The following is a 25,097-nucleotide window of genomic DNA, read 5'->3' as shown; positions in this document are numbered from 1 at the left end:
AGGAGAAGGTAACCTGGCATATTTAATGACGGTTTGTTATCTAAAGCTGGAAGTATAAGTTCTAATGTAGACTGTGATTTCAAAATAGCCTCCCTAATTTAGTTTATATTAGTTTACGAACAGTGAAATATCTCCCTCCACATTGTCCATATGAGTGTTGATGTGTCACCCTGTATTGTCCGTATGAGTGTTCGGACGATTAACTTTCCATTTGAAGTACCACAAACAGAGATGTGTCCAACCTGTTTTGTTACGTTAGTTGTGATCGCAAAGATTTTTCTGTCTCATCTTAATCCTGGTAATTAAGAATTATTCTTCATGGTAACCTCATGCTTGACTGACCTTTTTTTTTTTTAAGGAAGAATTCATCAGTATTCATGAGAGTTGAAGGGTCTCTGATGCTGCCAAGGTGTAGCATGGGGCCTGCCGTGTGCAATGGGTACACCTGGTGGGCAGTGAACACAATTCCTCTGTCCTTCTGGGAGACCTTGCTTGTTCTCTGGGTGGGCACTTGAAGATCAGGGTCCTTCTTGAGTTACAACCTGTGCAGCTGTGAAACCAGTGGAATGTGCATGTGGATATAGGTGATGTCTCAAGTCAAAACTGGATGCTTTTTAGGATTATGTGACTAATGCTTATTTGCGGATTGTCGTGTGTGTAACATCTGCGAGAACAAGGGGCAGACAAACATTAAAGGATGGGATGAGACAAATACTGTGAACCAGAAGGAAAAGTGCTGCATGGTGTATTTCTGTGACATATCGATGTGCAGTCTCCTACTTTGGCATGATGAGTTTGTAGGGACCCTGAATGTACCGTTGCAGAGGAAATGAGCACATCTTAGAACTGACATTTGGAGCTGATCAGAGGTAGAAAGGAGTAGTTTTCTTGATGAATATTTTTCTACTAAGTTGTAATTTTATTTTTTTTTAACAAGTGCTATTGCTGGATTAAAACAAGGAGGGCTGTGTGCATAAATCCAGAGAGATGGTAAAGTATCTCAAACGTGGCGTGTTCGTGTACTTGCATAAATGGGCTAGTTGCGTTTGTTCCCTTCCCCGGGAAAGTCTTGCAGTTTGGGTAAGGAAATGAAGGCAATGGGTTCTGTGTTCCTGGAGGGATTTGATTGTGTGTCCTCTCTATCTTAGGTGATAGACTACTGTACCAGTTAGTTTAGTTATTTGGCATACCAAGACTTGGTTCAGTGATGAGAGAAGGAGGCAGGACTGTGAGGTGCAGAAGGGGTGGTGTTGGTAGATATCTGGACAGACTTACAGGGAGTATTGGGGAGGAGCGTGGTCATGGCTTGCTTGGAAACTCGGCTCTTGGGGAGGCACAACACAGCGGCAGAACTAGGTTTTCTGTGTAGGAAGATAAAAGCTCCTCTGATGGTGTTTCCTGAAATGCCCCTGCTGTCACCTGCAGGGAAATACAAGGTCAGACAGACAAGAGTCTCGCTGTGTAGCTGGGAGTGTGGTATAGGAGGAAAGTGTTCAGGCTCACTGGGAACTACAGAAACGTGGAACAGAGGGAGCTTGTGCGGAGAGGAAAACTTTCATCTAGAGAAAATCAAAACCAGGCTTCTGGCACTTAGAATTGAAAAGCTTTCATAGGGGAGCCTTTAACAGTTTCTTAAAGGCAGAGTGTTGGATATGGAAGAGCATACTGTTTGGGATGATGCGTTTCCTTGGGATGAGGGGGAGTGTGTGTGCCTTTGAACAGGTGTCAGGATTGAGGTGGTCAGAATGTAGTGGAAATGGCAAAGAGTAGTTTGAACATACAGTCCTAGTTCAGTAGGATTTGGGGGGGCTGAAAGGGTGGCTGTACCAAAGCTTATGTGCTTCTACAGACAGATCTGGAAGGTACAACAGGGAACTGGAACTGCTGGTTTGAAATGGGAATGCTTATCCAAAAGGTTTATCAGGCCTGTCTGTGGGACCTTCTAATACTAGGGCACAAATTACCCAGGAAAGATGGAATAGCTCACCCCAAGGGAGAAGTGGCAGTATGTGTGGAAGAAAGCTTTAGTGTTAAATCTGATTCCTGGTGGGTTTTGTCAGTGAAAGTCATCTGGACTGAAATACCCACCCTGTGGAGAACAAACAACCCGGTAACTGACCATCCAATGTGATGGAGAGAATGACTGCTCTGTTGAGGAAAATCAGAGGGGCACCAAGGACTGGATAGGAAAGCAAAAGGAGGAATTACTTACCCTTGTGTAGCCTGGATCACACATGTCGGGGCTTGATGCCGAGTGCAATTGTTTAGCTGCCACAAATGATGGCTTCTTAGAGCCATTACTCGGAGAACCCCCGAGAAAAGCAGCAGTTCTTGACTCGATCCGGAGCAGTGCTCAGGTAATTGGATTCAGATGTTGCTTTAGAACAGCCAGACTGTAGTTTTAATATTCTTGCAGGAATAATAAAAGCCAAAGAAACGAATGATGCATTTAATTTCGGAAGGGGGAATTGCATAAGATGAGGAGGCTTGCTAACTCGCATATGGATTAAATATAAAAACCAGAATAAGGCAGACTGAAAGAGTTTGAGAAACAGCTTGCAAAAGGGATAAACCCAGCCATAAATCCTTTTCTTCTGATGTGCTGGGGTGGGGCAGGGAGAGGTGGCCACAAAATTTATAAGGCTGCTAGGAGTTGGGGCTAAGAGAGAACACCTACAGAAAATAAAACTTAATTTAAAAGCTTAATTGTGTGCACCCATGTTCATTATGGAGGTGCTTAGGGAGGTTTTAATGGAAAATGGTGACATGATAAGCATATCGGAAACTTTGAGTGCAGTATCCTACTGAGCACTGTAATAGCAGGCTCCGAGACAGAATCTTTCTCTATGGGGAGAATCATTAGAGGATATGTCTCGTTAATATGCCAGAAGAATTGGCTCTAGAAAAAAATCAACAACATGAACAGTGTTTAAGTGCCATGAGTTGATCATATACACCTGAGACTTAAAAGAAATTTAAATCTGAAATTGCTGAAGTCTGAACTCAGGTGCATAACCTATCACATGACTGCTCCTTTCCAGGAAAATGGAAATATGCCAGTCTGTTAAGATTTTGGAGGGAGGTGCAGCAGGCACAAAGCCAGATTTCTCTACTCTGTAAATTGAACTAATGAGTAGGCATGAATTACAGAAGAGTGAGTATGGCTTTGTATGGCGGCCTGTTTTGTGTTTTTTCCCCTTCAGAAGTGTGTTTTGTTTTGCAGATCTGCTGAAGTTCTCTGAAGGACTTCATAAGAGTGTGGCCATGGATGAGTTGGTTGATGTACTTGGATTCCCAAAGACTTTTGATAAGTCTGTTAAAGATTCCATGGGAACCAAGGTGCTGCGAGACCAGGGAAGGCCTGGAGTAATAACTAATAGAAAACAAAGAGTAGGAGTTAAGCTTCAGTTTTTGCAATATGGGCATAGAATTGTTTTTAATTGTTTTCTGTTGAATTTCACAGGGATCTCGTAAGGCACGTGCTTTTCAGCATACTTATAAATCTGCTAAAAGAAAAGAAAACTGCCAGTAAAGAGCTGCAGAAGGATCTCTACATTTTGAAAGACTGAGCAGTGAACATAGAATGAAATTTTGTGTTGGTAGATGCAAAGTAACACAAATGATTCTGACTTTATATACACATTGGTGGCTTTCTACTTAGGAATTTCTAGCCAATAGTTCCTACTTAGGAAAGTGATCTTGGAGTTAGACTTGATTATTTTAGAGAAAGTCAGCTAGTAATATTGCTTTCTTGAAAAGTAATGAGCTATTTAGACAGGAAGGAAGACACCACTAATACGTACAACTGTGATTTGACCGTATCTTGAACCTGGTGTACAGTCTGCTTTTGTCTTCTTTCCACTACCCAGACATGATGTAACTGCACTGTTGTAAGATGCATATTGTTTACAAGGAACAATTAAATACAGTAGGACTTATCAGTCCGAAGAGGATATATTTGAAGGACACTGAAATTCTGTAAAAGTATGAATGCCTCAGAGAAAGTTGTTGGAGAAACAATGGATATTTATTCATTTAACACAAAAACTAGGGGGCATCTAATATTTGTGTAATTTGTATAGTTTTGAAAATTGGCCAGACAAATCAAGGAAGGAAAAATCCACCAAGGACAATAAAATGATGGCAACTATGGCTTACAGATCCCTTGATCTACAGATTCTTGGAACCTGGGAGACTAGTGTCAAAGATGGTTGCTCTGGTCCCTGGTTGACATCTGACTCTGGGTGGTGTCAGTGTGGTGGTGTGGGCTAGGCAGACATTTGGCATGACCCACTGTAGCTTTTCTAATGTAAAGCACAGAAAAGTACTCCTGCACCAACTGTTTGCCCCTGTAATGTATGCACTGGGTCACTCCCTAGGGTAATGTGCTCTGAGTAACTAGAAAAAAACCTACTTCATGGTCTTTCATGGCAGGCAGCAGCCACTTACTTGAAATTCTCCTTTGTTACTGTCATTCCCCCAAGGCTGTCAATTTTGCATGGCCAGTGGCGCCACAGGTGTGAAGAAAAATTGGAGGAAGCATGAATATTTGTTTCACCCTCCCTTCTAGAAACTATAAACTGGTACTCTTTATCTTAAAATGTCATGATCTTTGGATGGCATTTTTATTTGATCTCTTTGGTTTGTGGCTCATTTTAAGGTTGTGAGGCATCTTTGCAATCAATTCCACCAATGCTCATAATGTAGGACTGGGAAAAACATTTGTCTGTGTGGCAGGGGAGGGATGTACCTTAGTAGCTGGATGTGTGCCTCTCAAAAAAAAAAAAAAAAAAAAATCACTCTTATTACATAGGAGTCCAAAAGAGTTCAAAATGCATTGGGCAAACTAAGGCAACTACAGCATTGCTGTCTTCCAGTTTATTTTCCAGTTGGTGTGAGACCAGAAGGCAAATGCTCCTACACAGGCAACCTTATTCTGCATGCTGAGACCACGGAGTCACAGAATGACCGAGGTTGGAAAAGACCCCTTGGGATCATCCAGTCCAACCCCGTGCTCAAGCAGGGCCACCTAGATAAGGTGGTCTAGGATTGTGTCCAGTCAGGTTTTGAGTATCTCCATGGATGGATACTCCACAGCCTCTCTGGGCAACCTGTGCCAGTCCTTGACCACCCTCAAGTAAAAAATGTTTTCTTATGTTCAGATTAAATTTCCTGGTTTTTTTTTTTTTTTTTTAAATTTGTGCTCACAAGGTTCTGTGCCATTAAAAAGAGACGTGGTGTTACATCAGCCTGGACTTAGAGGAGCGGAAGGCTGTAGCAGTGCAAAGTGTCCGGCTGGGGCATGAGCAATATCACAGAAGCCATCTGTGGCAGGAGTCTGGAAGTGATGCAGTTCATACTGCAGCCAGTATCGGTTTGAATTCACGCTAACTCAGTATACAGCGGGGCTATTTTTTTTTAATTCCAGAGAGAGCTTGTTGATTGATTTGTACAATAAAATACCTGAGAATTTTCATGTGGAAAAGCCGTGTTCAATGTGAATTAGCTGTCAGGCACAGTTAGTGGAGTTTTTGGTGTCTGGGGACAGCAGTTTTAGGCTCGTCTAAGAACAGATCTGTGCTTCCTGCTGTCAGTTGAAGTGGGACTATCTTGATTTTTTTTTTTTTTAAAATTTATTTTGAGACACCTCACTTTTCCTTTCTGTTTCTCTTGCTTTGCTTTTAAAGGCAGCTGGGCATCCCTATTGTGTCTAGCATGTAATGAAATCTCTTACCATTTGTCTGTAAGGTTCTGTTTTCATCTGGACTGTCAAATGGCTGTTACAGAGAAGTGATGAATTAAATACAACTTCAGGTGACTTAAGTGCCATTTGTATTTTCACAGTACTTACCGAAAAAGTAGAGAACTGCATCACTATCGGTATTTTATAAATCACCGTGGAGTTCCACACTTGCCAGTTTTTCTTCATGTGTCTATTACAGTAACATGGTGTGTGAAAAAGTTGTACAGAATTGATGGGTCTGTGACATCCTTATGAAGACAGTGAACTTGTTCAGCATTGCATACTAAATGGCAATGATATGAGGTAGAAATGACAAAAGTAACTGGAGATAGAAATGCTGTATTTCTTTCCCTTCCCATTTTTGAAGTTCTCATACCTTACATATTTGTCTGTTTATGTGAACTAGCGAGTATGGATTTTCCACATGTTGTTGAAAGCGCTCTTTTTCTTCCTTTTTCCCCAGGAAAATGGGTCATGCCAGAGACTTCAAAAACTTATAGAAATTAACTCTTACTCATTTTTTTTATAAATCCTTTATAGGAAGAACAAGACTTTAGTTAATCTCTGTGATATAAGGAAGATTTTTTTTTTTTGCAAAAAGACTATATAACCTTTTTCTAATCAGTAACATTGTCTTCTTTATTTTACTAGTTATTGGACAGCCTGCGAAGAGTAAGCGTCCAAAAGAACCTGGGGAAAACAAAATTAAGCCTGTTAACAAAAAAGTAAAACCCAAAACCGCCAAAATGAAGGAGAGAGAATCTGACTCCGCTTTGAAGTCCCAGTCCATACTGACACAGGTGATGGATAAAGGTCGTTTCCAGAAACCAGCTGCCACTTTAAGTCTGTCTGCAGGACAAAGCATAGAACTGCGATGTAAAGGGAGTAATGTGACTTGGAACTATCCTTCATACTTAGACACCTTTAAAGACTCCAGACTCAGGTAAGCTATTTTTCATTTTTTGGGAGAAAAGAAATCCAGAACCTTTTTCCTACTACTTTCAACACTGTTGAGGTGGGGGTTTTTGGTTTACATTTTTTACAATCAAGATGTTCCATCTGGTGGTTTCTGATGTCAACAAAAAAGGATGTGAGCATCTTTCAGTCATCACCAATTACTACCCTGCGACTTGCACTGTGGAATAGTCTTGTAGTATGTGAACTGGATTTCCTTCAGATGAATCTAAAATAGACGATGTGGTCCAGCAGGACACCGATGTGCTCCAACTACTAACAGGGAGCCACATTAGAGCTAATCTGAAGTAAGACTCAGAGAATGTGTGAGTGTGGCTGTCAGGTACTCACTACCAACTCTGCTCTACAGAAACCTGCTCCTGGTAGGTGGTAGCTACATTAGCAACCAGCGCAGCCTGAGACACTAAGATTAATTTCCTGAAGAGGCTCAAACCCATGTCTGTCAGCTAGCAAAAAAAAAATACACTAACTGCCATGCTAGGGGGCAAGTAAGACTACTCTTTACTTTTTCAAAGTTACCTTTGTGTGCAAAAGTGAATTGCAGGGCTTGTGGTGTGGCAGGGTTTAATGCTGAGGATAGTCACATTGGTTTAGGAAGGCTCTTTCTTTCATGTGGTTTCCATTAAGATGTCACTAAATAAATAGCTTTAGAGCAGGAAAAGGAACTGAGGACTTTCTCCCTTTCTCTGCCACACCAGGTGAGTGTCCTGTTGCTCTAAACATCATCTCCAAAAGCTCATACATTTGTTTACCTTCCCAGTTTTTGAGGATAGTACATATAGCTAAATGTAGATTAAATGTAGTGATTTAGTTCTGTATTTAAAAGGAGGGGCGTATAAGAAGCTGACAGATGTTTTCCACAGGTGTGGGTTTTTTTGCCACAAGTAGTGTTTGTTTTCACTGGCTGTTCTATGAAGATTTGTGTGTCTAGGAAAGACAAGTAGTGAGGAGACTGGAGCACTGTGAATGGTGCCCTGAGAGCTTGTAAGGAGCTTCTCTTGGATTATTAGATGAGTGGCACAGAGGTATGAGCAAAGATACCAACTCCTATTGTCCTTCTGTTCCTAAATTAGGTACAAGTGTGTATGCACGCTGTAAGTAATGGAGCTTACCTGGATCTCCGATCCATTTCACTTACAAGTATGAAGCTACCTTAAAATCACTCCCAGTTAATTAATCTTTCAGATATATCCTTCTCCTTTCCACTTCTCTTTTCAAAGGGGAGTGTTGTAGATTGGCAGTTATACACTGTGACCTCTGGCATATCCTTCTGAAATTCGTGAGCCAGCTCCTCTGAGCGTTTATTTTCTTGTTCCCCCAATGGCTGAGGAGTTCAAGAACTACACTGACTGAATAAACCTCTGTAGCTAGTGCAGGGCTTCTGTCATAGTACGTTGCAGCCTATTGCTGCTGAGGCCTTATCGCAGCAACATCTCTCCAAAGATCTTGTGACCCATTTAAATAACTGCTGCTTTTTTCTTTTGCAAGAAAAGATGTTTTATCTGGACTCCGTCCAGTAGGTGGCGGTGGTGAGCTGCGGCACAGACCTGGCCGTGCGGGAGGGGCGGTGGTGGTGGTCGTTTTCAAGGGCGTCGTACGTCTTGTGCCTCTGCGAACAGGTCGGGGGCATGATTTAGTCCTGTAGACCTCCAGGTCATGTTATCTGAGTGTTAGCATCTGGCATTGAAGAAGGCAAGGCAGTTATTCACAGTCTTTGGGGAGGAGTCTGGGTGGTGCTTCGTTATTTGTTTGACACTTCATTCCTCTCTTGCAAAATTAAGTGCTTCTCTAGTGATGCACGTGGGACCAAATACAAGAATTTAAGGTAGTTTGGGGAAAAAAGATAGACATTTCCTAATTGTGTAGTATGGTATTTTGTAGTTTGGGATTGTTGCCTCAGCAACTTACCTTTCTGTTTTCACTCAAGTTCACAGTATTTGTGATATTTTAATCATATGACAAAAGTTAGTAATATCACACAAAATAAATGCTGTAAAACATTTTGGCTGGCTGGATAGAACTTGCCTAAGTATTGTCGTTTAGAAGTATGTTAGGCTAAAATATAAGGGTCTATATTGAAATATGATGACCTTTGCTTTAGAAAAATTATTTTGAAATAAGTTATTGAAGCAGTAAGGCTGAGTTAGACTGAATCAACAATTTTAAACATAAGCAGAAGATCCTATAATTAACTAGAAAAATTGAAAACGTAGATTAGTAGCGCGCTTCAGAGTCACGGAATAGTATTAATTTACGGAGACATTGACTGCAGAATCTGTGCAGTTATATCTTCATCACATATTTAGCATGACTTTGTTAGTTATCTCAAGACCTTTGCTGTAGTGCCAATAGATGCATATGAAACGAAGCCTGCTTTGTAGAATGTGAAATATGATACTTATATTCCGTGGTTTTTAGAAAGCTTTAACTGAAAGTATCATGAAGATAGCATGTTATTTAGTTAGCTCGGTTAGTAGTGTTTGTAAGTGAACTGGCAGCAGAAAAGGTTAATGATGGTTAATAATGTTATCCTCTTTCAAGAGGAGCTTAGCTTTCCCTTACAGCATACAAAAGACCATGCACCAAGCACTGACTACGGTAGGCAAATTTAAAAATTTTATGAATACGTTATGCTCATTATTTTAAAACAAAATGCTGAATATAGGGCAAAGGGGGGAACATCGGAAAAAAATTAGTGGCAGATAACCTACAGCAAAAATTGTTTAATCATCTGGATAGATATCTCTCCAGTATCTTCTTACACTTTTTGAGTGCTTACAGACCAAGTATAAGGTCATCCCCTCATTACCAGTGACTGAGGCGTGGGGTGAAACCCGAGCTAAGTAACTGTGCCGGGCTTTCTTACCTTGGATTTCCATGCTGGTCTTGCTGGAGTTGGGGCACTGGTGCAAACAATGTTGGTGGCAGCAGCAGGGAGGAAGAGGTTGGGCTCTGAGGAGGTAATGGGAGGTGAAGAAGAAGATGGTTGCCAGGCCTGGAGAATAAAAGAGGAGGAGGGGCAATGACGCTGAGGCCCATGCAATTGCTGGGGAATAATGACTACCGTGCTTTGGCTCATTTGTACATCCCTACAGCAACAGATGCTCAAGCATCCCTCCAATTCCTGCTTTTTTTCCTTTAAATAATAGGAGAGATGTACAAATTCAGCTGGTCTGGTGGGAATTTTAGCAATAAGCAAGATGGTTTATGTCTCGGGAACTGCTAACATCTTCTAACTCCAGCTGCTACAAGAGGAGGCTTAGGGAGCCTGGCATCTAACAATTGCGGTTACGGGAGGCAGAAGAGACCTTAAGGGTTGGGGTGGTGGGGGCCCTCAGTTGGTCAGAGGGTTTGTTAAGAGCAGAGGTCCAGGGCAGGAGCTGATGCTGAAGACACTGTGTTCTCTTTCCTGTCTGTAGTTCTGAAAGAGGAGGGTGTTTTGGTTTGCAACTAGTTAAATTTAATGTCCACATAACATATTTCCTATGTGTGGTTGCAAAAAGAAGTAGAGATAAAAGCCAGATGTTTTGTCTCCATGCTGTGCTGATCATGTCTTTCACTCACCCATATGGTAGGGAGAATACAGCAGCCTGGAGGACAATATGACTTTTCTAAGAAGGAAGAGACTGTAATTAGAAAAGCCATTTCTGTAGTGTTAGTGGCTATGCTTTCTTTGAGTTTGTCTTTGTAGGTGTACGTTAGGATCTGGTAAATAAAATATTTTTGCTTGCTGTACTAGGTTCTTGTTAGGTCTGTAGCTGTTCACAGATGCTAAAATTATCCTGTGGGAGGAGGGAAAGATGCTGAGTGAAAGGAGGAGGACTCTTTGGCTGTTTCTTGTTGAGCCAGAGGAGATATCCTCTCTTTGCACTATCCGAACTGGAGTAAGTAACAGTACACACTGAAATTAATTACTTAGCTTTAGAGACTGTACCGTGCAATGCAACTCTGGGGAGAAAGCTAGAATCATGCAAACTTGGCTCCCGAGTTAAGGACGCACACCAGCTCGCTTCAGGACTAGCTTATTATCTGTAATGCTCTCTTGCCTTGTGCAGCATTAAATATACCCTGCACACAACTTGTTGTCTGAAAATTTTGTGTACTGGCTGAAGCGGCCAAAAATCTTGGCGGTGTTAACAGTCAAAGGTAGCTCGTGTACCTCCAGAACTGCAGGGCTGGAATGCTGTTTTGTAAGACTGTGCATAACAAATTAATGACTGTAGGCTCACCCAGAAACTGGATCATACAATGCATGAGAAGGATCAAAAACTGAGAGGGATGAAAGAAAAATAAGGGCAAGCACATTTTTCCCTTTCTAACGCTTTATAGCAAAAAGCTGCTGTAGGTGAAGGCAGTCAAACTTCACATCGTCTCTGCTCTGTCTGACTGGGAGCACGGGTCTCTCACTTGGTGAAGACCAGCTGTATTTGTCACAGAACTTTGTCTGGTAAATAAACTCATGTGAAACGGAACTGCTCCTGTGGAAGAAGCTGGGGCAAAGAGCTGGACATGCATCATGTGCACGTTTGTGTGTGCAAGGGGTGTACGGATGGGAGCACTCTCACAAGTACTGAGGAAATGGTGTTGTAGAAGGCAAAATTAGACTGTTTTCAGTGAATGCGGGCTCCTGCTGGCTTAGTGGGCTGTCGGTTGTACTCGTGTGTATAACAAAATTTCATTTTGTTCCATGTCTCTGAAGTCTGAAAGCTAGGGATGATTTTCTTGTGTTAAACAGTAAGATGTTATGTTCCTCTCCTAGTGAGCTTGTATTTGAGATAAACTCTCTTTTGTCAGTATGAATGCAGCTGCTTGAGAGGAGTTTGCTAGATGCTCTTTGAGTGATGCTATGTACACTGTCTTTTTGTCCTTTTTTTATAGCTTCTAAACTTGGCATAGTTTGGCAAAGATCTTTTGAACTTCAAATGACTAAAGCTTAGTAAGATGAATGTATGGAATAGGATTTTTGGAGTAGTTTTCTAGTTCTTTAAACAGTCTTGAAGTATTTGTATGTACAACATTTTTGCTTTGTGATATGTAGAACACAGGAAAGTTTTGGCTTTTGAGTGAGATTTCCCAGCATCTAAAATACTAATGAAATAAAAGTTATCCTGGAAATATTGGTCAGCTGCAGGATTTACCATTTATAATTTACTTTATATGGCCTGTTTTGTCTGCTTAATATGGTCATGTGACAAGTATCAACACTTTCACTCTCAGTTGCCAGGTTTTGTTAGTGCATGTTTGTGGATGACTACCTCGCTAGGCTATTTCCATTGATTACTGCATAGCTTGTTCTCAGTTAAGTAGAACACGCTGTACAATGATTAATTAACTCTGACCTTCTTTTTGTGTCTGTTGGGATTTCGAGCTATAGTTCAGTGTCTGCATTAACAGTTGGAGGAAAAAATGTTCTGGCGTAATGGTTTCTCTGTAATGTTGACATTTAGTACTGGATACTTGCAAAACATTTTATGCTGATGTAGTCATGTAGCCCATGAAATGTGAACTGTGCAACTAAATAATAATATAATAATAATAATACAGACTAGGACATGTTTGGGATATTTCTTTTCTTCCTGTTGGGTATGATACACAACAGGATTTCTTGCACGAATAGGAATCTCTCAAAGCTTATCCAAAAAAAGAAGATAGCTTATATTATAAGGTAGCGTATATATTAAAAATGAAGATGCTACTACTCCATAATGACATGATTCCAAAAAGCAGAATCAGACGAGATTATGTAGGACAAATGCATGAGTGGGTAGGAAACATGGTTTGCCTGTTTCCTTAGGCAGGCCTCAGAACTGCCCCGTGGTGGATGAGGGTACTGATGGTGTTGGAGGGAAAGTTGTCCCTGTCTGATGGGAAAGGTGATTCTCAGTTAGCCCTCTTTTGGGTTGTGTATTTGCTGTGGTTTTAATTTCTAAGCTGCTGGCCCTGGCTGGAGGCCAAATCTTGGGTTACGTGAACTGTTGCTTATGATTGCTGATAGCAGTGCAAACTGCTAGCAGAACTCCAGGGGAGCTGGGGATTTGGAGGTGCATGTAGCTGGAAATAGTGGCCTCTGTGTAAGCAGTTAGTGGGGGGCTGCCTGCAGTGGAGATGTGAGCAAAATAGAGCATCTAGAGCACGCAGAGCTGTTGGGCATGTCTGTAGTACCGCTGTTACATGGTGACAAGGTGTTAGAGGGTGAGAATGTCTTCAAAGCATGCTAATCCCAGAGATAAATGATTCGAGCATCTGCCTTACAGAATAGCTGCCACATTAATAAGAAGAAATAGGAGGATAATAAACATTAAGAGAACTCACAGTTGAGCAAGAGTATGGGAGCTGTTCAGACTTCATGCAAGCTATGTATTTGTCCGGACCCTGTTTGAAATGCTGAAAAGAAGTTTGCTATCAAACGCCTAAAACTGGAAAAATCTCTCCTGACTTGGTTAGAGCAGAAATGACCTTATAACTTCACATCTTGCAAAGGAAAGCAGGAAACCTTCGTGTTCTGGATGTGCTACCATGTAAAGGCAGGTGGTTGAAAATAACATCTTTAAAGGTCAGAGCAGCAGTGGAGCACATTGGTCCTACCACACACGGCTATCCTGAAAGGGTTCCCCGGGAACTGGTACTGTTGGACTGTTGCTTTTGCAATCCGTCAAAAGGCAACACATCAGACTGCCAACTATAACACCATCTGTCTGCAAGAAGGAGCCAGGAAAGCAAACCTTAACGTAAAACAAGAACAAGATGAGATTGTAGCTGCTGAATTTCATAGATGGGACCTTTGGCCCTCAGAAACATTGTCAGTATCTACATATGTATAAATATTTGCACATTTACGGATGTCAGCTCACTGAGAGATGTATTTGGGAAATTCAGGAGAAGGAGAAAAAAGCAAATGAAGTCTGAAATAATCACACAGAGTTGAATTTTGCATAGTTACATGGTGACACTGCCAGTACACCTCCAGCGGTTCTTGGAGTCATGCTCTGAAATAGCTGAGGGGTGATGAGGAAACTCTAGCGAGAGGAGGCCAGTGAGATGGCTTAGGGCAAAGGAGCAGGCAGTGCAGGACGACTTCCTTGCAGAACAAATCCAAGCTGAGAAAGCAGGTCTTTATGATGGTGTTTGCAAGCGGAAACTTGGACCAGTATGTTAAAAGATGGGCAAGTGTTCATGCTGAAAGCAGACATAAATCGTCAAACTCTTATTAAAGTACCTGCTACTTACTGCTCCTCGTTTATCTTTGTTACATACTATTGAAGTGGTGCTACAGTTAATGGTATCAAAAAAGGACTGAGATGCATGCAGGTTGACTTGGAACATGAAAATATGGAGTATACGTTGACAAACTGAGACAAAACATAGATGAACGTATCGGCTACAGCAGTGACAGCCCACTTACAGAATGGGGACTGAAAGGAATCCAGGAATGAACTGTACAAGGCAAAGGCTTGCAAGCGCTTGTGTGTAGTTGAAATCAATAAAACAACTCCTGTAAGCAGGTCTTTGCTGGAGCAAAAAGGAAGCTGCAACATAGCTCTGAAAGCAAAAGGTGGATCGGTTGCAGAGTAGGAGTAAAAAACTCAAAAGGAGAAGTGAGCTGACAGAAATGTATGAGGACATACATCTGTGCTTGTCTGACTTTTGTTTTTCTTCTCCCCAGTATAAAGCAGCTTGACAGGTATGGTCAGCTGATCCTCGCAAACTCCACTGCAGCGGACACAGGTGAATATGGCTGCTGGCTTCAGCTGTGCAATGGTAACAAATGCAGGAAGGATGAAACTAAAACAGGTTCAACATACATCTTTTTCACAGGTAATTAACTCACTGGGGGATTGTTAATGGAAATATATTTGCTGGTAAGACAGGAATAAAGCTACATCAGCGATTTCACTGTCAAGATTTTTCTTCCACAATTTTCATCTTTTTTTAGTGGATGTTAAGGAAGACAGTGCTGGTGAGCAGAAAATTACTTGCTTAGTGTGATTTATAAGTCCATTTTCCCTATAGATTATGCTAGATGTGTGCCCAAAATAATGCATAATGCAATGGAAAGCAAATACCCTTGAAAATACTAACACGTGTTCTGAGGATTTTCTACAAAATGAATAAAAAATGTTTACTTTTTGAAAATGTGTTTGGATAAAGAAAATAAATCTGTGCTGAAGATCCATTTTGTCATGGCATTCAGATGACCATGTGGACTTCCCCTCCACCTTCCACTTACCTGCACTGACTGACTTAAAAATCTTGGCTTCATTGATGTTGGTAAGGCCACAATTTCTCCCAAGTGTCTATGTAGCATGTTGAGAGGCAAAACACTCTTAAGTACATGTGTTGTCCCCCAGAGCTTAAGGTTGACTGTAGCCCTGATACTGCATGGGTGGGGTCATAGTAGGTAACTGTGCACAGTTGACTGCTACGTGGTACAACAGAGCTGAAATCTAATGGTTAATTTGTTCTTCTCATGGAAAACATTCTGAATGGTAAAACAACCTTTGCTGCCTGATTAGAGCTGAAGCATTCTTGGCTAGTAAATATTTTGGTACGAAATGCCAAGATTAGATTGTTTGCGATATGTTTTTGGAGCTAAATTAGACCATGAGACTGTGGAGAAGCCATTTATCAGAGGTGCTTAATGTTTCTGAGGATATATTCCTTTAGAAAGGCTGGAATAAACATTTCAGGCAAGTTATTATGTAAATGCTCATGCTAGAAAGAGGAGTTTCAGCTTTGTATTTCTAAGCAGCAAGCCAAATATGGAAATACTCTAACAGTCATTCTAAAAGCACTAAATATTTCAGCTACTTACAGCAGTAAATCAAACATTTTGCCTAAAATCATATGTATAAAAAGACTGTAGCTCCAAAGAATATCTCTTTCTAGTAGTGCTTATCTTGGTGGTGGTGGGTTTTTATGTGTGTTACCCTTTAAAAGTGGGCGAGTGAACAGAACTAGATCCAGGTGAGTATTTGGAAACTTATTAAAAAAGAATTCCAAAGATTTTCTTAAGATTAAAAAAATCTGATTACAGTGAAGAATACTCTAGGGTTTTTTTTTTTTGTTTTAACGTTTTAATGCAAGCAATATAAATATATACTTACAGCTTAGAGAAGTTTTTGGTTTTTTCTTTTGTGTGTGCGTATTTAAAGTAAAAAGCTTTGGGTTAATTTTTTAATGTTGCTTAGAGCTATTTTCTCTTGTCATATGTACTTTCTCTCTGTTTAAACCAAGATGTAGACGTTATTCTGACTATATCAACTCTTCTGCACAGATAAAGAAGAACTTTTTGTGCCTACTCCCAGTTATTTTGAGATTGTCTACCTGAACCCAGATAAACCTGCAGTCATCCCATGCCGTGTTACTACTCCTTCAGCAAAAGTAACTCTACACAGGGAATTTCCAGCAGAAGAAATTGAAACAGATGGAACAGATATTATTTATGATGTGAAGAAGGGTTTTGTCTACCAGCACCCTACTTCTGATCATAAAGGTATCGTCTACTGCAAAGCAGAGTCACAGGGAGCACCTCAGATTTCCATCAAGTATCACCTACTATATGTGGAAGGTAAAGTGCAGTTTTCTATATGTTTACACAGACTCTTGTTTCTTCTGCTGACATTGTTTAGAAAACAAATTTTAAAAAAGTAGTTAAGTAATGTAAGAGTTTTAAAATCTTGATTAAATATGTATATGATAGAACTTGGTAGGTTTAAGTTCCAGCAGTTTCTCAGTATAGAAGGGAGAATTGCAGGTATACATCGATTACCTGTTGCGTTAGGCAAACTGAGGCAAAAATTTTTACACTCTTTTTATCAGTGTATTTAACTCTGGAAACTAATTTTCTACTTCCAAACACTGTCTTCCTGTCAGTTCCCAAGGGCCCACCCTCAACCACGATTGCAGCGTCATCCAATAGAGCAGAAGTCAGTGACAGCGTTCACGTAATCTGCACAGTCCTCGGGGAGCCAGATGTCGATGTGGACTTCAGGTGGCAGTACCCAGGGCAAGAGGTAAGAGATGCGTGCCCTGTCTGAAATGGCTTGTTCTTCATAAAGGCAATGCTTTGAATGCCACTCAGTGTCTAGATTTGGAGTGAAGAGTCTTTCGGTTTGCGGTGCCTGCCTCTTGCTAGCTCAGGCACGCTGGCAGGAGGAGGCAGCAGATCACTTTTGAACTTCAGCCCATCTTTCCCTGAGAGCCTAGAAGCAGCGCAGGAATGAAGCTGGAGAGCTCTACCCATGTTGGCAAAAAGCTGAGCAAAGCTCGCTCCTCCCTCCGGTTTCCATTCCAGAGACACTTGGCCTCTGGCAGTGTTTACAAAGAAAAGCCTCTGACAGGGTCAAAGCCAGCCAGCGTCAGGAAGCTATTCTAGGGCAAGCCACAAAGCCTCACCGATGCCTCTGCATTTAATACCCCTTCCAGCTCCATGGCTCCGGCACACAAATCATCACAGCACAGAATCTTTAAGCTTACTTGTTGCCCACATGCAGAAGCACAGAAATCTGCTTCTGCCCAGCCTCATCTGAAAAAATCCACTGGAAGCATCCAGTGAATCTTAGAACTTTGTTAGTCCTTTTTCTTGCACAAGATAAGGTGTATCTGACTAGCATCTGTGATGTTCCCCTCTCTTCTCCCTCTGCCCACCCTGACCAGTTACAATAGGGACTTGTTTCTTAACCAGCCTCATTGCTACTGCTGTTTATCCTAAGTAGGCTAGGAGCAAAGGAAGGACTGCTGGAAGATGGAACCCTTCACCAGAGAGCAATCCTCTAGGACCTGAGGCTTTGCATTTTATACCATTTGTTGGAGCGAGTCCAGAGGAGGCCATGAAGATGATCAGAGGGCTGGAGCACCTCTCATATGAAGACAGGCTGAGAGAGTTGGGGTTGTTCAGCCTGGAAAAGAGAAGGCTCCAGGGAGGCCTTAGAGCAGCCTTCCAGTACCTAAAGGGGCCTACAAGAAAGCTGGGGAGGGACTTTTTACAAGAACCTGTAGTGATAGGACAAGGGGCAATGGCTTTAAACTGGAAGAGGGAAGGTTTAGGTTCGATATTAGGAAGAAATTCTTCACTGTGAGGGTGGTGAGGCAGTGGCACAGGTTGCCCAGAGAAGTTGTGGCTGCCCCATCCCTGGAAGTGTTCAAGGCCAGGTTGGATGGGGCTTTGATCAGCCTGGTCTGGTGGAAGGTGTCCCTGCCCATGGCAGGGGGGTTGGAACCAGATGGGCTTTATGGTCCCTTCCAACCAACCCGTTCTATGATTTGCCAGCCCTCCTGGTGCTGGGTTGTCAAAGAACGATGAAGAGCTTGCTAATAAGGCCCTTGTATCGGCACTGGTCTCCCTGAGCCAGCATAGAATTAAGTAATTTAACGGCAGAGGTAATTGCTGAAGTGAGTGATTGGAGTTCAGTGCTTACTAGGCTTGAGAAAATTCAAATCTAAAGCCCCAGAAGTTTGCTCTGGCCATTAAGATAAAGACTGCAGCACACCGCTGTCATGGGAAGGTGCGTGCCTCTTCAGAGGAAAAAATAGTGGGAGAGCAAGTGAGGACAACAGGGGTTTGAACTGTTGGTGTGGGCACTGGGCATGTAGAACCAGGTTTCTAGTCCTTGCTTAAATGTTAGTTTGTTCTTTTGCTTCCCCCTCTCCCTGCCACCTCCTCTTTTTTTTTTTTTTCCTGCTGCTTTCTGAGACTATTGAAGTCTGAGGTTTGTCAGCAATTACCGACTTGCCCTCCCTGCCGTGTCCTGGCTGTTCCACGAGGGCAGCCTCAGTTGCATTTGGTGAGGGGCTTGGTACTGGTAGCATGAATTAAGGGATCTGAGGAGTGACTACTGGAGTGACGCTGGGAGAGTTTGGCAGAATTCCTGTTTCTGGTGTCCACCTGAAGTCAGGAAGGAAAGGGGCAGATGTCTGAATGAGCAGAGAAACTTGCAGCTGTTGGTGAAGTAAAAAGTAAAATGCTAGGGAAAACTGAAGTGCCCCCAAGTTTGGGGAGCTGCGGAGCAATAGTGGTGTTTGAGTTAAATGCCCAATGTTTTCCTCTGAATTTAGCTCCTAGCATTACTTTGAGTGAGATGCATGAACGTGGTGGTGTCTCCATCCTTCAAGGTGGGGCTTTACCTCTGACAGTCCTGTAACCATTCACTCTTTGGGCGGGGAAGTGAAGAGATGCCCCTCTGTTCACATTAGCTTTGCTGATTGATACGGTCTTCAGGGTTTCTTCTCCGTGTGGGGGAGGTTGGTTTGTTTGGGTTTGTTTGTTAGCTTCTCTCACTGTCTGTTTGCAGGGCTGCAGTAACTGACTGGGCAAACCCTGCTTTTTATGTCTCTTCTAACTAACTGTAATTACTAAGATCAAACAATGGAAGGAATTAAATTCTAGACTCAGCCTGGCCTTCTGAAACTGTATCTTGGTGTCCACCCCTTGCTACTTTCACATCATTCCCAGCTGTGAAAGCATTCCCAAGCCTGCTTGCTGGCTGTTCCTGGCCCAGTTGCTTCCAGCAGTCTTGCAGCACCTGGTGTACGCTGCAGTTGTGCCTCCCTAGCACTGATGGAATATGAAGGGCTAAACCCACGCGGTGCATCTCCCTGGTTGGCGGTGGGTGCAGCGCAGGGCACGTGTGCTGTCGGCAGGGGACTGCGCCTTCTGACTGCACCCACCTATGGGGGCTGAGAGGGAGACTTTGACCCGTGGCCTGCATCTCCCCTGGAAAGGGCCGATGTGCTGATCCACTGCAGTAAATGGGCTCAGCTCCAGCTGTGCCCCGGAATAGGGAGGGAGGAGTTGCGTTTGGGTTTCTGCCCCAACAAAATGATGAACTACATGTCAGAAGAGAAGCACTGTGCGCTTGTTCGAGACTTAATGTTTATTAAGGAAGTATTCACATACTGCAGAGGAAAAAGGTGGGAGTGGAGGGAGAAGAGAGGACCATCAGTGCTGCTGGTCAGATACACCTCCTTTTGTGCAAGAAAAAGGACTGACAACGTTCTAAGCTTCACTGGGTGTTTCCATTCATTGTTGCTGTCAGTGTGGGGAGCTCAGTGATAGTTTGTGTGTGTGTGTATGTCCCCGGCCCAGCATCTGGGCTGTCACCTACCACTTGGTCCCTGAGCAGAAGCAGCATGCTGCTCCGGCCTGCTCCTAGGTATGTTGCAGCGGAGAGACCCTCGTCTCATCTCGGTAGTCAGTGACCTCTCCTCTTACTCTCTCTCACTCAGTTTGGTTTTCCTGTGCCACTTCCTGACAATTGCATTTGCTCATTCACCTGCTGTGAATGCATACTAATCTGCTCCTTACTATGATTCCCTGAAACTAGCTTCAAAGCAGAAGGGAATTAGTTTGGGGAAAAAGTAGGCTAGCAGTAGCCCAGCCAGGCAAATAGCATCTGCCTTACATGGCCTTTACCTTCACTTTCAGCAGGGTCAGGGAAGTTCCACTTGCTATATTTAAGAACTAACTTAGGCTTGAATTAATTGTGCAGTAGTACTTGATTGTCAGGCTGGGAAGAGGAGGTAGTGCTCTGCTAGGTAGAGCTCTGCTGAGTGGCTGGATTCCTTCTAAAGCGTTAAGAATTTCTAGATGAGATGACCAGTTTTTCAAAAAAGTTCTTGCTAGCTGTAAATGCCTCCCAGTTGCCAGGCATTCCCTGACTGCACTGCGACTCAGCCCTAAGCTTCAGGAAGACTGGCAGCTTCTTCTGTACCGGTCATTTTGCAAGTATGAGATTGTAGCTTTGGCTCTAGATAAGTGTCTAACTTACCCTTTTGCTACTATTAGCTTAAGCGTTGTAGTATTCATACTGGTAAATGGCTAATCCATCTATTTTGTGACGCAAGAGAAGAGGGTTTCCAAGAAAAAACCTCTCTCTCTTACCAGTTTTATCCAGGTTATGGGTATAGCACAAGCTGACAGGACTAAAGCTGTGGACTAGCATGAATGGATTTTGGAAGGGAAGAGAGTGTGCTGGTGTACCTTTGGGCCAGTTTCTCTTACCCAGTCCTGGCAGACTTCTGAGGTGCCAGGGAGTGTGAGCTGATAAACAGTCCACCAGAGAATTCTCTTACAGAAGAGGAAAAAAAACCCCAATGCCTGTTATAATGACAAAAACTTAAAAAGCATCGTTCCAAGCATCCTTGTTTATCTTTTTGGCTTTGAAGTTACATAAGCATTTTGGAAAGCATAATGTGAGGATTAATTTAGACACATTTGTGAATTGTTACTGTTTATGTTATTTTATTAAATGTTCCTCAAACTAGAGGAAGAGGAGGAATTAGTTTGCAACACACTATTCAAAGCTATTCTCTGTGCTGAAAGAGAGCTAACTAAAGCTTGGTCAACTAACTCATGCCACTGCTGCCTGCCTTTTTGGCACGTGCTGAAAGTCTGAAGATAAGCTTCCGCATCTCTCCTGACTTCTTCCCTGAGATACCTCACCTATCAAGCAAGTACTCAAACATAACCGTACTTAAGCGGCCTGGAGCTCATTTCTGTAGTCCAGGCAGAGCTTTGGCAGCCCACCACCTGGCTACAGAGACACGGTACCTGCACTTGGCATAGCAAAGCTGTTGCTTTACCCTTACTTGGTGTAACTTCTTGGTATGTCATGGAGGAATGTTGCTGCAACTGCCAGACACCTTCAGTTTCCTCACTTAAGGCTGACCTTTGAATATAAGGCTTCTCCTATCTGACCTCTGGCTTGAGGGACCGATAGGGTAATGACACTAAATACACTCTGCAGAATCACCTACTCTCTTACATGGGTGGTTTGGGTTTTGTTAGTGGTTTGTGTGTTGTGGTTTTTGTTTTGTTTTTTTTTTTTTCCTTTTCAACAGTCTGCAAGGCCTGTAATTATCCAAAACTTCTGGAGGTTGATAAACAGAGGAACTGGACATACCACAAGAATCTCAAAGAGCATTCTTCTTGTTGAGGATTTTGAAGCCAGAGATGCTGGAAACTACGTGTGTATAGCTCGGAACCTACAAGGAGAAACAACAGTAGCTACTAAAGTTGAACTAAATTGATAGGAAAGGCTTCTGGACATAGAATGAACTGTATGTTATTTGACACTTTAGCAATTTATTTTCTTTATTAACGTTTAAATGAAGTTTTCTCTATCACTGTCTCTTTTCCTGTGTCAATGCATTCCATATTCACTAGCTTGATAGGCATAACAGAGTCCCCATGCCCAGCAGTTGTCAGTTGTGAGTTAAGAGAACTATGATGAAGCATTGAAGTTTAAGCCTGGACATGCATAGGGCGTATTATACTTAGGACTAGGTGCTCTTGGGCTTTCCTTTGCATATGATCTATTTCCTCAAACCCTTTCGTAAGGTGAACCTGCTGTATGGTTTGTGCTTTTTTTATATATGTAAGAACTCAAAAATCCACCAAGCAGGTATATCCCTTCTGGTGCTGTGCAGTTAGAAAGTTTAGAGTACATATGTGTTAAAAACAACCACCGAAAAAAAAAAAACAACAACAAAAACTTCTTATAAAATAAGCCAATGGCAAATGTTTATTTTGCAAGAATAATTAAATTTCTGAACATTATGAAAATGTAAATGTGTGTGTGTTCATTTCATATATGTATAGAGACGTAAACACACAAATAAAATTCTCACTCTTGGGGAAGATTAATAGTAAATATATTTTAAGGTGCTAGAGGGCATCTCCAGAAACTTGTAAGTGGTTGGGTATGTTGGATTTTCCCTATGGTGTTACATTCTTACAACCTTATAATATGTAGCTTATTAAGAGTTCACTCCTCAATAGATGTATGGTGTTACATTTACTAAATTATGTAGCAAATTGTTTGCTACAGGTAGAACTTGTGTTTATTTATGTAGCAGCATCTACAGAAGAAAACCCAGATGCAACATTAAAATAACATTTGGTTATATAGCAGGTTAGTAACAGGTTCAACTCAATTGCATTAATTTCCTTAGGAGGACAGGAAAGGTGTTTCATTTACACAGAATTCTCTAGAAAAATACACAACTGCCTCTCTCAGCCTGGGTTTAGTTACCAATACAAGGAAAGGAATTTTCCAGAGAAAAGGTAAGAACTTGATTAACAACGTTTTATAAGTAGCCTGAAAGGCAACAACCTACTTGGTACAGACTCAAACATCACTGTAACTTCCTTTGAAACTTATCATTAGAGTTGGAACTACTAGTTAACGTTAAGTATCTATCTGTCTGAAGAAAATAATTTGTTCAATTGCTTGACTAGCACTAGATCTTTGGCATATATTTATGGTGAGCAGGTTTCTCAATTTTCCTGAAGGAAACTATATACTAAAGAAATTACCAAAAAAAAAAAATCTGTAAAAGTTACTGGATGAAACAAAGCCTTTGCTAACACATGGTATTTAAGTTAAAGCTTGAGATATTAATACTCAGAGAAAAACAGTGAAACAGTGCTTACAGATGAACAGAATTATTTAATTCTTTCAGACCACCAGGACAAGCACTGAACAGGTATTGCTGTAGTCTCATTTCTGTACACAAGGATTCTTCATTTTGTCATACGAGCATTAAAGATTCTACTTGCAAGAAGTTTAGAGATGAGGAGTTTCCTGTATTGTGGAGGGAAATTAACAAATTAACAGCCTTTGTATTACTTACTCTCTGATACTTTCTGTACTGGTAGCCAGGAAAAGCTTTCCCCTTCTCTGTCACAGGAAGGGATACACTACACTTGATCTTCAGCCATTTGTATGCACTCTTCTTGCATGTTTTGTTTGAGGCACTAACATTGCAACCAAGATAATAAAGCTCTTAGCAGTGGGTAGACAACTGCTCTGGTGCCATGGCCTGGCAGATTGCTAAGCTCTATGTGGCTTTGCTCACACCCAAGTTTTCCTGAATAAGGTGAGCATTTTAGTACGATGAGTCCTGCAGGATGCCTTTACCAGCCATGTGCATATTGGGTCCCTATATTAAGCCAACTGTGCTGAAGTCTTTTCTTATTGCTTAAGTCTGTAGTGGTATCTACATTCTCCTTTTTTTAACAGCCAACTCAAACTGAATCGCTAATAATCACAAGCAAGCTCTGTGTAACATCTAACTATATTAGAGTAGCAAGAGTTAAAGTTAAAATTTGCTAAGGGTTAGCTGAACATTAATAATTTGTGCAGTGAAGCTTCACTATTGCTGCTCTGCTGCGCTGAGCAGGTACTAAGAGTTTTTAGTATGAGGAGGAATGTTCCTCCTTAGATTAAAGATCATTTGACTAATATAAGCAGGAGAAAAAAAAAACCCTTCAATCAGTACAAAAAAAATTTATTTTTTAAGCATTCAGCTCAAATACATGTGATCAAATCTCTTTGACCATAGAAAATAAGAATGTTCCAAGATATACTTTAAGCTAAGTTGTAGCCCACAGAGGATTTTCATAGTTAAATTTGAAACCCCTAGAAAACATTTTAAGTACTCACTCCACTAACAAGTGGTACATACAGTGCCCTACAGAGGATTCAAAGAGAGCATAATGTTCCATAGAAACAGCACTCTTAACTTGTACATTGTGGAAAATTAAGTAAATTGAATGATGAAATAGTCACAAGTTTAAGTATATTACAAGGTTACTCGCTGTATGAGCACTGTTAACAGTCTTGTTTATACGTTTGTGTTCCTCATCAGTAGCCAAGATATTTCAAGCCTTGTGTAAAATGGTTTGAAGTGGTTCTCCAGTTGAGTTCCCTAAACACTTTCCATCCCCTCGATTTCTGTCTCCAAGCTAATGAAAAACACAAGATGTAATTTCCCATGTCAGTCACCAGTACCACTGGCTAACAGCATTAGCTAAACCGCAGTGTAACAACGGTCACGGAAGTGGTACTGTAAAACTCAACCTATTGTAAGCTTAGATCGTGTTTTGTAATACTAATTTGAAGTTGAACCTGTGTTGAGTAGGTGCAACGTAGACATCTTAAACAGGTCTGGCCAAGGGTGTAGCAAAGCTACACAATTACCTTGTTGAAGCTGAAGCTCAGCGTATGACATTTCCAGAAATGCTGACACCCTCAGCCTCCAGTTCCAGCGGCCAGGACAAATCCCCCCCCCCCCCCCCCCCCCCCCCCCCGCCCCAACTCTACTGAATCTCTTGTACAGGATCTTTTGCCAAAGGAACTGGCAAAACACGGATATCCTGCAGTCTAAGAGGGATGAGATGGCAGAATTAGCAAGATAAATATACAGCTGCCACCTTCCCCCTCTTCCTCAGGCAAATTTAGCCAACCCTGAAGAACGTTAATACAAATGCTAATGCTTAAAAAGGCAAAGTGTGTCACCAGATACGCTGGCATTCACAAATTACTTGAGATTCTTCTTGAGAACTGAGTTAAGAATGCACCTAATGATAATTATTGCA

At 41.8% G+C, this 25,097-nt stretch overlaps 1 protein-coding gene across 1 annotated transcript; it reads left to right on the top strand.

Annotated features, from left to right (window-relative positions):
- The first annotated feature begins 2,234 nt into the window (after positions 1-2,234).
- On the top strand, positions 2,235-21,745 carry PDGFRL (platelet-derived growth factor receptor-like). The gene is made up of 7 exons (XM_009702235.1): positions 2,235-2,357; positions 3,464-3,470; positions 6,395-6,686; positions 14,382-14,533; positions 15,993-16,286; positions 16,592-16,731; positions 21,557-21,745. Exons 1-7 carry the CDS (start codon positions 2,235-2,237, stop codon positions 21,743-21,745), a joined length of 1,197 nt encoding a protein of 398 aa, XP_009700537.1.
- The last annotated feature ends 3,352 nt before the right edge of the window (positions 21,746-25,097 follow it).

Source organism: Cariama cristata, unplaced genomic scaffold (genome assembly GCF_000690535.1).
Source record: "Cariama cristata isolate BGI_N322 unplaced genomic scaffold, ASM69053v1 scaffold32846, whole genome shotgun sequence".
NCBI classification, from domain to species: domain Eukaryota; kingdom Metazoa; phylum Chordata; class Aves; order Cariamiformes; family Cariamidae; genus Cariama; species Cariama cristata.
Note: the sequence above shows the minus strand (reverse complement) of the source record. Positions and strands in the feature narration are given on the sequence as shown.

Bases quoted from the DNA above. Each gene is read 5' to 3' on its own strand.
- PDGFRL (XM_009702235.1), top strand. From the start codon at position 2,235: ATGTCGGGGCTTGATGCCGAGTGCAATTGTTTAGCTGCCACAAATGAT. The intron at 16,287-16,591 runs GTAAAGTGCAGT...TCTTCCTGTCAG, and splicing joins TCACCTACTATATGTGGAAG to TTCCCAAGGGCCCACCCTCA. The intron at 16,732-21,556 runs GTAAGAGATGCG...CCTTTTCAACAG, and splicing joins GGCAGTACCCAGGGCAAGAG to TCTGCAAGGCCTGTAATTAT.